At 37.8% G+C, this 12,822-nt stretch overlaps 1 protein-coding gene across 2 annotated transcripts in view; it reads left to right on the top strand.

The window, feature by feature from the left end:
- LOC135208412 (uncharacterized) overlaps positions 1-12,822 on the top strand; it is a 55,587-nt gene that overhangs the window by 20,369 nt on the left and 22,396 nt on the right. For both annotated transcript variants that reach the window (XM_064240549.1, XM_064240550.1), the window contains exons 2-3: positions 11,495-12,175; positions 12,387-12,527. In XM_064240549.1, coding sequence (XP_064096619.1) covers positions 11,498-12,175; positions 12,387-12,527 — 819 coding nt within the window. In that variant the 5' untranslated portion in view covers positions 11,495-11,497. The remainder of the gene's footprint in view (positions 1-11,494; positions 12,176-12,386; positions 12,528-12,822) is intronic.

The raw sequence follows: 12,822 nt of genomic DNA, 5'->3' as shown, positions 1-12,822 counted from the left end.
TTTTCTGTCATTTCAGTTTTGTTTACTTCTCTTCCATTTTCCTCTTCTTCTTCCTCTTCCTCTTCATCCTCAACTATTTGTACATTCAATCTTGATTTAATAACATTGTCTATCCATGATAGACATGTTGAGCAAAATATTCTGGTATCTTTTCTCATATCTTGCATTACCTCAGCACATTGTGGATGGGTCGGAATGTTGCATGCAGCACATTTTCTGATTAGGTTTTGTGGTTGGGTTGCCCCAGATCCCTCATCTTCCGGTATATTTTGCAGTTTCCAATCTTGGATGGTCTGGGATGCTATACCACACCTTACACAGTTTGCATGCTTTTGGCATTCTTTTTCCTAATGCATCAATTAGGATATTCACAATGTTCACCTTATTCATATTCTTTGTTGGAATATGTTGGTTTATGTATATTTTCTTTATGAGTCTCTTGACCACTTGGATTTTATTTGGAACTTCAATTATTTTCAAGATGTTTTCAGTTGATTTGTTCCAATTTGAAGGAATATATCCTTCTAATATATCTATGAATGCTTTTGTATCTTTTTGGTTAGGACTGTTGCTGATCTCATAGATGAGATATGCCAGTTCCCTTCCTGCTACCTCATCGTATTGCGAATCTGCCAAGCAAGCTAAATTTTGCCATTTCTTCCCACAGGTGTAGGTCCGGCCCAGGAACACGATGGTCTGGGTCCTGGTGCCGTAGGAGCAGATGGGGGTTCCGTTGACAGCTACGAGGGCAGTCAGGGCGGTGGGGGTGTGGCTGCGGTCCTCTGCTGAAGGCGGGAACACCAACTGCATGGAACCAGTGTTGACCAACAATCCTGTGGCTGGAGATTGTGTCCTTAACATGAAATCTTCTGGGGGAGACTTCATTACTGCTGCTGCCCAGGGGGGCTGGCCTTGGGCGCTGCCTCCATCGTGTGGTATTTTTTTTTGGAGGCACATAGGAGCAGGAGCGCTCGCACTTCCTCGCCTTACTGCTGAACTAATGGTGGAAGCGGCACCAACTATTGTCCTGGTGGGTTTGCACGGTTTTCCTCCTCTGGAAGGCTGCACTGATCCCTACCTCCAGCTGCAGTCTGTTGGCTGATGGTGGGGTGGAGAGTTTTGCGGCCTGGGTGGCAGTGAACAGGCCACAAAGGCTCGCACCACCAGGCTCTCTATGTCCAGGTCTTCCGTGTGGGAGATCTGGCTGTGCGGACCTGGGGAGCGAGTTGGCGGAGGAAGAGCTGTCTTAGGAAGCTTACCTCCTTCCTGCATCCTTGGTGGTCCACCTCCGGTAGTAGTACCAGGTCCTGGAGCTTGTGCCAGGCTAGCCTCAAGTTTGGGGTGTTCATGGGGTTGACCACCAGGTCAAAGATATGGGCGGCTCTCTCGGGGACCGGGAGGGAGAAGGCCTGGATGAGCTGGGTCTTAAGTCCTTTTTTGTAGGGCAGTGCTCTGGGCTGGCTGGCCATCCAGAGGGCGAGGCAGTTGAACACATCCTCCAGGAAGGCTGCAGTGATGAGGTCCACCTTGGTTCCTTCCCTGGTGATCCTGTGGAGCCACGAACTGGATCTCCGCACAGTGTAGCCAGGCCGCGACGTTCTGTCTGGAGAAGGGCAGCAGTTCGAACGGAGTGGGCCTCCGCGGCACGGTGACGATGTGCAAGGACGTTGAGCAGGGCATGGGGTCAGGGCGTCGGGGGACCACCTAAGGAGAGCATGGATCGTGCCGCGGGTCAGGGCGTTGAGGAACCAGAAAGAACAGTGATGGACAGCTCCCTATTTTAAGCCGAGTTCTCCATGTCTGCCAGCTCACTCTTACAATCGACTGGTGACATAAACACCAAAACACTCCTGTGGAGGACGTGCCATTTTGAGTCCACTAATGGCGTTGTGGTCAACCACAGATTGGTCCACCAGTGAACCTAGACTAAGCACTGTACGGGTCCGTTAAAGTTTTTCTAAGGTAGGTGGCCTGTGGTGCTACCGTCCTGATCTGGGAGGTCACCATTTGTGAGAATTGGAATCAGACAAGGAGAAAGCTCTAACTAACTTTATTGAACAGAGATGGCTGTATATGAGGCAGCAGTGCAGACAGAAATGCTGTGTCCATCACGAAACCCCCGCTGCGAGTGTTTCTTTGCAGCTGAAAATATACATACATCTTCGTGCAGAGAGTACATTTTTATATGACATATACATCGGTGGATAGGCCATGAAATGCTCTACATTTTAGTATATGGTGTAAAAAGTATATACAGATGAAGGATGAGCATTTGGCAAAATGCCATCCTTACAGGAGAAATAACAGCGAACTCTATGCATTGGTTTGAAATGTAAAAATACACACACACACACACACACACACACACACACACACACACACACACACACACACACACACACACACACACACAAGGTTTTAGTCTCGATAAGGGCCAGTGGAGGCCAAAACTGTTGAGATAAAAGGAAGTTCAGCTTTTCTTTTCCCCAGCTTTTAAATCTAAAAACCTAAAATGAACCTGTACTGCAACCTGGGAGGTTGTAACAATATATATATATTATATATATATATTGTTACAACCTCCCAGGTTGCGGTACAGGTTCATTTTAGGTTTTTATGTTTAAAGATTGCAGTCAGTACATGTACCTCAGTGACAAGAAAGGACGGAAACAGAAACTCAAGAAAACTTAACAATATGTATAATAAACTAGAGAGTTACTTAAGTCAACCTTGTGAGATAAATACACTCAATTACATGGGTACATAATCAAGAGAACAAATACCTGGTTCTCTGGATCTCAGAAGATAACCTAAAGCTACTACACTAAGCCCTAAACAAGAGAAAATTCTACGAGAGAAAACATACTTGATATTTAATGAGTTGGATCCAAAATAAGGCTAGCCAAAATCACCAACCTAATAATAATAAGGTAGAAAAAAGTAAGAGATGAAAACAAGGAGAACCTTAATATTCCTACCTATCACACAAGCTAAGCAATGTGGAACTCAGTCCACTAAATATCAACACAGAATTAAATGTGACAACATATACATGTAAACATATACATACATATATATATATTTATAAATAATTCAGATTGAAAAAAAATACACAAATTCACCTCAAGTGAAGTACCAGAATAGGTGTTGAATCCTGGGCTGTGATCAATCCAAACTGCTACCAAAAGGGCCAGTACTGTACGCCAGGTACTAAAGGGCAACACGGTGTCCCGAAGGAAAAGGAACGATAATTCGTCTTACCTGGCGGCAGCCTCCCTACTAGTCACCTAACGAGCCAAGTTTCTCTCGCTTACTTATAGAGCAGCTGGACGAAAATGGATAACAGCAAGTAAATCCAAATCCAATGCCTAGATATAGCAACGACACTGGTCCCGTAAAAATCCTCCGACGGGAATAAGGGGCAGAAACAGCGGTCGCAGATGACACAGCCTCTGCGAAGCTCCCCACAGCAGCGTGAAGGTCGCAGGTGACAACAACACCTGCGTAGAAAAACCGTGATCCGAAGATACACGCACAAGAGACGTATATTTGCGTCTACCAAAATCCGTGAGGGAAATATCTAAGTGCGTGGTCCGAAATGTACAGGTTCTAAGTCGTCCAACAAATAAACCAAAATGTAAAAGCTACGACGGGAAACAATCCTGGTGAGAGCTTGTCAAGACCCGAACTGTCGTTGACCGGTCCACCATGTCCACTCGTCACCTTCCCAGCATTTATAAACACAAAGCAAAAGAATAAAACTATCGTTAAAATGATAGTTCACTAATACACAAAGGAGGAGGCGCAAAAACACTGACAAACGATTGTAAAGCCACTTATCTTTACGGTAACGCAAGAGTAAACATACTCAGCAAAAAGTCAACTTAAATGTAAACAAGGCTGATTTAAACCAACAAAAGTAGTAATAATTTTACGTAACCTAAATATATTATGTATATATATCTATATATATTTTACATATAATATTATATATATATATACATACATACATACATACATACATACATACATACACATATGTAATATAATATAATATAATATATAAAGGTAATGCCGTGGAGGAAAATGAAAAATGAGAACTGCCTGAAATCTTTTGGTCTTAACGATTACTAAAGGCAAGACTGATCAGAACGATGAGAAACACAGTACAGGTAAGCACATGTAAACGGACATTACAGGATTGTAAGGACAACGTCCTTTCACTAATTTCATTCAGCTGTAACAATGTACCGAATTCTAATGTATTCCATATTGTGTAGAATTCTCTGGCCTTTCCACCAATATAATCACCATGTATGAACACAGACTGCGTCTGTAGTTATTTATGAATGTATGTCTGTAAGAAAACAAATCTATTGTCTCTAGAGTCATTTCTACTCTTGGTGCAAGTCGTTACTACTTATCCGTCCGCACCTGTCTATGTCAACCCAGTTCGTCTGTAATAAATTATCAGTACCCAGCTACCTGTCTTACTCTCTGGTCCTCAAAACTGGTGACCTCTCTGAGCCTATAACGGACTAATTACGGCCGCTTACCCTCAGAGAACCTTTAGTGGACTCAAGCGTGTTTTGGCATTTTTTTAGGACAGGTAGCTGGGTGCTGGTCAGCCAACGCAAACTCAGGCGGCGGTCCAGAAACATCCAATGTCACTGTATCCTTTACCTCAACCAGGGGACGCCAGATATCTTCTCGACCCGCCGAACCTGCGGGCCTCCTCGGTTCTTCCCCCAGTGCCGTTGCCGCACCTTTGAGTCCCCAGGCAACCTCCCGACGCAGTGGCTGCACCCAGATTCGTGCTTTACCCACCCAAGGTCGCAGCCGAACATGTGAGCCTGCTCGGCCCCCACGGCATCGCTGGCTGTGGGCCTCCTCAATCCACTCGATGCTGCTGTCACTCCTGGGGCTCACTCGGCCTGCCTGACGTTGTTGTCACACCTGTAAACCTGCTCACCCTCCCAACACAGTTGACTGTAGTCCTCCTCGGACCACAAACTCCTCTGATTCACTTATGGGCCTCCTCTACCTGTCGACACCGCTACCTGTGCTCTTCCTCGACCTGCTGACTCACCTGTGTTTCCGCTCTGCCCACCTAACGCCGCTGCTGCGCCGCGGCAAACTTCCCCAGCCCAACCTACGCCACCACTGCACCTGGGGGTCCCCATGCCACGTCCCATGCCGCCACCGCACACAATGCCGCTCCCTCTGCAGTCTTGGTCCCCCTCAGTCGACAGTAGAACCCCCCAGGCAACCGCCAGGGGAGGCATCCTGTCAGCCAGCAACGCCGAAGGACTACATTCGATACGCCCCACAACTAGTGTCACAAGGACATGGGGTCGCCTCATTCAACTGTAACAATGAGCATGAGAAAAAAAATTAATGAATTAAAACATATGTGACTAATTAATTAGTAGTTAATTCATTTAATTTAGGTCTATCATAAACATTTTACAAATATATGGGTCCAAATGCTACAATCCCAGACTAAGATTTAGTTTTATATTATTTAATAGAGATTTGTATAATTGCTAATTCCAGTAAATTTCTTAAAACATAATCATTAGACCTATCAATTACAGAGTTATTTTCCCAATTTATACAGCGAGATTTTTCGCTCCCATGGCCAGTTGTACATTTAAAGTCTGGGCTGTTCTAACTGAATACATATGCTGCTTTATTTGTACATTTAAATCTTTGCTTGATTGGCTAATATAAAAAGACAGGGTAATCCTTACAATGAATTTTGTAAATGATGTTGTTTGTTACTGGACTACTCTTAACCCTTAAATGCCAATTGGACGTATTAAACGTCGAGTCAAAATGTCCCCCGTATGCCGAATGGACGTACCATACGTCGACTCGAAAAGGTTTGTTTAAAAATTCGCGGAAAAATACTTATAGGCCTACCAGCCGAAAACTTTTGAATCACGCACCTTGGGGGATGCTGGGAGTTCACGGATGCAAGGCCGTTGGGTTTTGGATTTAACAATCGTTACGCAGGCGCGCAAGCGCGAATTTCTTTCTTATCGCACTAAAAAGTATCAGTGACATCTCAAAAATTATTTCGTCACTTTGACGTAATTTTTGCACCGTTTTAAATTATCCGTTACATGAAGTATTATATATGAAAATATGCGCAGTTTCATTTAGAATACAACAAAAAAATACTCATGATTGTAGCTTTTATCAGTTTTGAAATATTTCCATATAAATAACGATAAGTGCCAAAATTTCAACCTTCGGTCAACTTTGACTCTACCGAAATGGTCGAAAAACGCAATTGTAAGCTAAAACGCTTATATTGTGGTAATATTCAACTATTTACCTTAATTTTGCAACAAATTGGAAGTCTCTAGCACAATATTTCGATTTATGGTGAATTTATGAAAAAAATAACATTTTCCTTACGTCCGCGCGGTAACTCTTCCGAAAAAAATCATACATGCGATTGTGGTAATGTTTGCACCATTTTAAAATTAGCCGTTACATAAAGTTTTATATATGGAAATGTGCGCAATTTCATGCACAATACAACTAAAAACAACCCATGGTTGTAGCTTTTATCAGTTTTGAAATATTTTCATATAAAAAATGATAAGTGAAAAAAATTTTCAACCTTCGGTCAATTTTGACTCTACCGAAATGGTTTAAAAACGCAATTGTAAGCTAAAACTCTTATATTTTAGTAATATTCAATCATTTACCTTCATTTTGTAACAAATTGAAAGTCTCTAGCACAATATTTCGATTTAAGGTGAATTTATGAAAAAAATAACATTTTCCTTACGTCTGTGCGGTAACTCTTCCGAAAAAATCATACGTGCGATTGTGGTAATGTTTGCACCATTTTAAATTAGCCTTTATATAAAGTTTTATATATGAAAATGTGTGCAATTTCATGTAGAATACAACGAAAAATAATTGAAGATTGTAGCTTTTCTCATTTTCGAAATATTTGCATATAAATCACGATAAATAGAAAAAAACCACGTTTGGTCAACTTTGACTCTACCGAAATGGTCGAAAAACGCAATTGTAAGCTAAAACTCTTATATTTTAGTAATATTCAACCTTCATTTTGCAACAAATTGGAAGTCTCTAGCACAATATTTCGATTTATGGTGAATTTATGAAAAAAACTTACCTTCCCTCCGCGCGCGGATTCTCCGCCATAAATCTCCGAATTGCGTACATCGCATTCTCGGAAAATTTACTCCGTTTCATATTAGGCATTTCATAGAGTTTTATATATGAAAATGTGCGCAATTTCATGTAGAATAAAAGGAAAAGTATTTGAAGGTTGTAGCTTTTCTAATTTCCGAAATAATTGCATATAAAAAAAATTATCAAAAAATTTCGACATTTGGTCAACTTTAACTCGTCCGAAATATTTGAAAACTGCAATTGTAAGCTAAAACTCTTACAGTATCGTAATATTCCATCATTTAACTTCATCTTGAAACAAATTCGAAGTCTCTATAACAATATTTAGATTTATGGTGAATTTAAAAAAAATATATTTTTTTACATCCGCGCGTTACGAATTCATGCATCATTTTGTGATAATATTTTCTCTGTGTTGCTTTTATCGTTTTACAATGTGTTATATACCAAAAAGATCGCAATTTAGTTTACATTACAACGAAAAAAAAAGTAACTTGTTACCTTTAACCGTTTTGCGCACAGTGCAATTTGAATACAATTATATATGAAATTTTGGTTTGCGCTATCATATATCGCATTATTTATATATGATAATGATAATTTTTATCCTTTTTGATAGTTGCATACTAAACTTCAGGGAATGACAAAAAACGGAACCAAAAATGAACTCTTAATCGGGGGACGTTTTGATTTTTACCGCTTCGGCGTTTAAGGGTTAATTAGCATACCTATAATGGTATTGTTATAAGAGAACACTACATTTATGTTAAAAGATTAAAATATTGATTTTATGGGTTTCATGTGATCTTTTCAATAACATAAATCAATTATATGAGGTGGGTTTATTTTTCAATATTAACAACACTATAAAACTTTTTGTGACCTTTTTTATAACATAAATCAATTATATGAGGTGGGTAGCATTGATCATTTTTTATCTATATGTATTCTATTTCTTGTTCAAGATATTGTGGACTCTCAATCCGCAAAGCCCCTAAGGAAATCGAAGAAAAATTTAATTTTTGATATCAAGACGGTGGCCAGAATAAAAATGTACATATATTAAGTTATTTATGGCTTTCCTATAAGTACTGAATTTACACTGGAAAGACTCCATATATTAATACATCTAAGAAAGTGATAACATTTTCAATTTCAAGAGTGAATTTTATTGATGGCACTAAATTATTTAATTTAGACAGAAAATCGTTTACATCGAACAACAGGTAAGACTACTAAAATGTCAGCTACACATCTGAGCAATTTTAAGGGAACAATTGTGATATTCGGGAGATGTTGTCTTTCAAAGAATTCCGTATAAACAAGTTTGAAAGGAGAGGTGATAAGGGGTTACCCGTAGCCATACCAAATATTTGTTGGTAATATTCTCCATTAAAAGTAAATCTGCAATCACAAACGCACAACTTATTGAATGAAATTATCTGAGTAACGGACATAGGTATATCATGCAATACAAAGTTCATTTCTTAGATATTTTAGCACAGAGTCAATAGGGACTTTGGTAAAAAGGAGCTTACATCAAAACTGACAAAGATAGCACTAGAGAATTCTGGGTGTGTGAATTAGATACAGTTCCCAGTAATGCACATAACATTCTAGTGATATATTGCGACATTTTATAAGCAATTGATCCTATACTACTATTAATGATAATTGGAATTGGCATATGATTGTTTTTCTTATGAGTTTTAACTAGGCCATGTAAATAAAGTAATGAGGGTCACTTTACAGTTAATTTACGCAACAATTCTTTTTCATCTTTACGAATTTGTTTCACAGTGATATTAAAATTTTTTATTACTGGGTCTAACAGATTTTTTATTAATTTTTTTTTTTGCTAGTTTCATCTATGAAAGTATGTATGCTTGCTATGTAGTCAATTTTGTCCAAAACTAATAAACTATTGGATTTATTGGCCTTAGTAATGTGTAAGCTAGTGTCATACCTCAATTCGTGTAAACTTTTTTTTTTTTTTTTGTAGCCAGCAGGGAAATTATTTTCATGACAGGCATACAAAGCCCTATATGGCATGCCTTTGATAATGTCTAAATACTTTTGTGGTAGATCACAGTATTTTTCAGACCTATATAAAGATGACGCTATTGATAAAGCTGAAGGTTTGTTGCAAATGAAGAACGACAAACCAAAGCCTAATGCGCATGCACTGCATTGTCACTTATTGTTTGTTTGATAAATTTACTACCCAATCACTTCTAGCAATATTGGACCAATAACGGTCGTCGACAAGGTTGTTTAATTTTCTATCCAGTTTTCTAATCAATGCGTCTGTGGTTCTGTGAAGTTTTCCAGTACTTCTTGTCTTAATGTGTGTTTCCAATCAGCGGGAATCTAGTAGTTGAAAGTATGTCGGGCTTTTTCCAATCCTTTAAATTTCTCCATTTCCTCCAATTTCGCGCTAACAATGTGACGTTTTAACATTATTGAACTAAATTCATTAATGAATTTAGTTTGATGGTGTAAGTAAAATAATATGTCATAGGTAATTTGCTGTGTTTTGTCTTTTAAAGTACTATATGTATACTGAGAGAGAGACTGCAGAAGAATTTGTAATAGATTTAAGGAAGATGGCAAGGACTAATCACAATATGACGTAAACCAAGAACTTGCTGTAGTAAATCATTTTTCATGTTAACTGTATTTGTATGTAAACACAAAAATACTAACATTGCTTAACCTACATAGCTATCGTTTGGAAGTGCGTACGTGCCCCGTCGTTCTAAACAACCCACGCATTTCAGGGGTGCTCTATACAATAGTACCATCCTAAAATACATACTCGTACAGTAAATATTTCAAAATCATCTTACAACACCGTGGAATATCGATATACATGAAATGTAGGCACAGAACGAAGTGCAAAGTTACAAAGGCCAAAGAAAACAGGCATCGGAATGGCAGGGGTTACTTAACCCTTAATGGACGGATTAATCCTCAGGAGTAGTAATAACAGGTTTGGGGTGGTGGACGGATTGATCCTGTAGATACCAAGGGGTTGCTGTGGTTTTTTGTTCTTGTATTTTACGATAGTATGAAAGTTTTGAATGTAATGTTACAAAGAAAAGTGCAAAAAAATATTAGAAAAAACGTGTAAAAGTACAAAAAAAGTTACTGAATCTTCATTCTCGGTAAATTTACATAAATATTTTTCAACAAATATGCTAAGAATTTATTATTGCTTTTACTTCTTATCTGTTATATATTGTGTGAGCAGTAATTATAATGTTACAAAATAAAATAAGTTAATTTATTAGAAAAGACATATATAAGTTGATAAAATAGTCATTTTCAACTTCTCATGGAAGGTGGGGAAAATTTTTTAGAATTTTTTTTTCTTTTGCCTTGTACATTTGCATATCTTCCTCTTTCCATTGTTGTAAATTGGCCGACCTCAAAGTTTACCAGGCCTGAGGAGCTGCATATCAATATATTTACCGGTCCAGTAAGGGTTAATAACAGCTGTCGCCCGGTACATAATTTTGCAACATAACTGAGATATTAGTGTGTTCTGGGATATTTTGAGGTACAATTTCGTTTGAACTGTCAAGTTTGGCAATGAGCTGTTGAAATAGGCAGTTATAGGCATTTTAAGGGTGTATAGTATATAGCCTACTTAGTAACAGTAGTAGGAGTACTGTAATGTAAGATTACTTTGGTTGTTTTGAGATGATGGTTGGGGGTGTATTTGTATTTAAAATTATACTAAATTTTTGTAGTATGACAATTTAAGGTATAATGTTGTTTTATCTATCAAATTAAGCAGTGATATGTTAAAATAGACAGTTATGAGCATTTTAACTTTAGGGGTCACTGGGTATTTTGCAGTTATAAGCATTTTTAGATGGGATTTTTGCATTTCTGCGTTAGGTTCTGGAACCTATTCCCGCGTAAAAGTGTGGGAGCACTGTGTGTATGTATGTATGTATATATATATTATATATATATAGATATATATATTATATATATATATATATATGTGTGTGTGTGTGTGTGTGTGTGTGTATGCGTGATATATAAACAATGAAAATCTAATTTTTTTTGTTTTGTAAACTAAAGGTTTCTAGGAAAAATATACCACTTTCACACCACACATACCTCAAGCACACATCAATTTTCTACACCTGCCAGATCTACGTAACCCAACCGACAAAAAAAAGAAAAACAGTTTACTGAGATTTCGACAGAAAAAAAAAGTTTACTGAGATATATAAGTATATAAGTAGTAACACTATATTATTTTCCCCTCATCTCAAGTTAGTTCATATTATTGCAGGAAATGGAGGATGTTGATACTTGTCAACTGTGCTATGAAGTTTACGATGAAGAAACAAGAAGACCTCGTGTGCTACCCTGTGGCCATAGTTACTGCACTGACTGCATAACCAAACTAATTGTGAATGGTAAACCTTCATGCCCAGAGTGCAATACAAACTTTGTAGCTTCAGATTCATCACGAATTCCAGTAAATTATGGGATGGAAAGGTTTATTTCTGCTATGAAAGAAAAGCAATTAGGCACCATTTGTAAACCGCAGTCACTGCACAAAATTAGAACAATGCAAGACATGATTGATTCTCATAAATCAAGTGCCCTTAATCTACTTCTTTCTTCTGAAGCATTGGAGAATCAGTTGTCAGATTATTTAGATTTTCTACAGAAAAGCATAAAATCGCACAAAGAATTGGCTGTAAAGTTGCACAATAAGGTCGGCTGGCATGAATCTCTTGTAAAACAGATGACAGAAGAGCAAGAGAAGACAAAGGAAGCACAGAAGCAAGTGATAATTTACAGCAAAAACATGAGAGCTAATTTACCTGAACTAGATTGTGGAGACAGTAATGAAGCTGTTTCCATTGCCGTGGCCAAAGTAGCTGAAACTTTTGGTGAACTTGCCAATTGTCTAAGCAATTGTCAGGCAAACCTTCCTAACCCTACAGTTGCGCTTGCACAGAAGGTAATTCTTTTATTCTGCCATAAATTGACAAATTATATAAGGATTTAATATGTTCATGCCCAAAACCTGAACCTGGCAAACCATATATTATGTAGCTAATCCATTTCAGTCACTGGAGAAAAGAATGACGAAATTTTTTATTATTGTCTATCGTATATTATTAGTATATTATTAGTGTTAATTCTGAATACTAATCTATATCAAATAACAGACGCTAATGAAGAATGAGGCATTGTTACATGAAGAGGACTCTAATAATGAAGAGGACTTCTATGCTTCCGTTTTGTCCAGCAGATATTTCACAATTTTAGAGAAGATAACTTTATGCACCAATGGGAAATTATCATTCACTGTAAGTATTGGAAATGAGGATTACGTACTTTTCTAAGTTCACGTTTAATGTTTTTTGTAATCTGAAACCATCGTCCATTTTTCTTTTATCTTTTTTAATAAAAGCTTTAACAAAGTGAACATTATTCTCTCTCTCTCTCTCTCTCTCTCTCTCTCTCTCTCGATGGTATGCTTTAGGATACTCACATGTATATAGTTATTAGTTTAGCTTTGTTGTGTATTATATTGTCAAACGAATAGTATTCATATCGTTTTAAGAGATTATTATTAACATTGTATAATTATGTTGAATGTTT

The sequence above is a fragment of the Macrobrachium nipponense genome, chromosome 35 (genome assembly GCF_015104395.2).
Source record: "Macrobrachium nipponense isolate FS-2020 chromosome 35, ASM1510439v2, whole genome shotgun sequence".
Classification (NCBI taxonomy): Eukaryota; Metazoa; Arthropoda; class Malacostraca; order Decapoda; family Palaemonidae; genus Macrobrachium; species Macrobrachium nipponense.
Note: the sequence above shows the minus strand (reverse complement) of the source record. Positions and strands in the feature narration are given on the sequence as shown.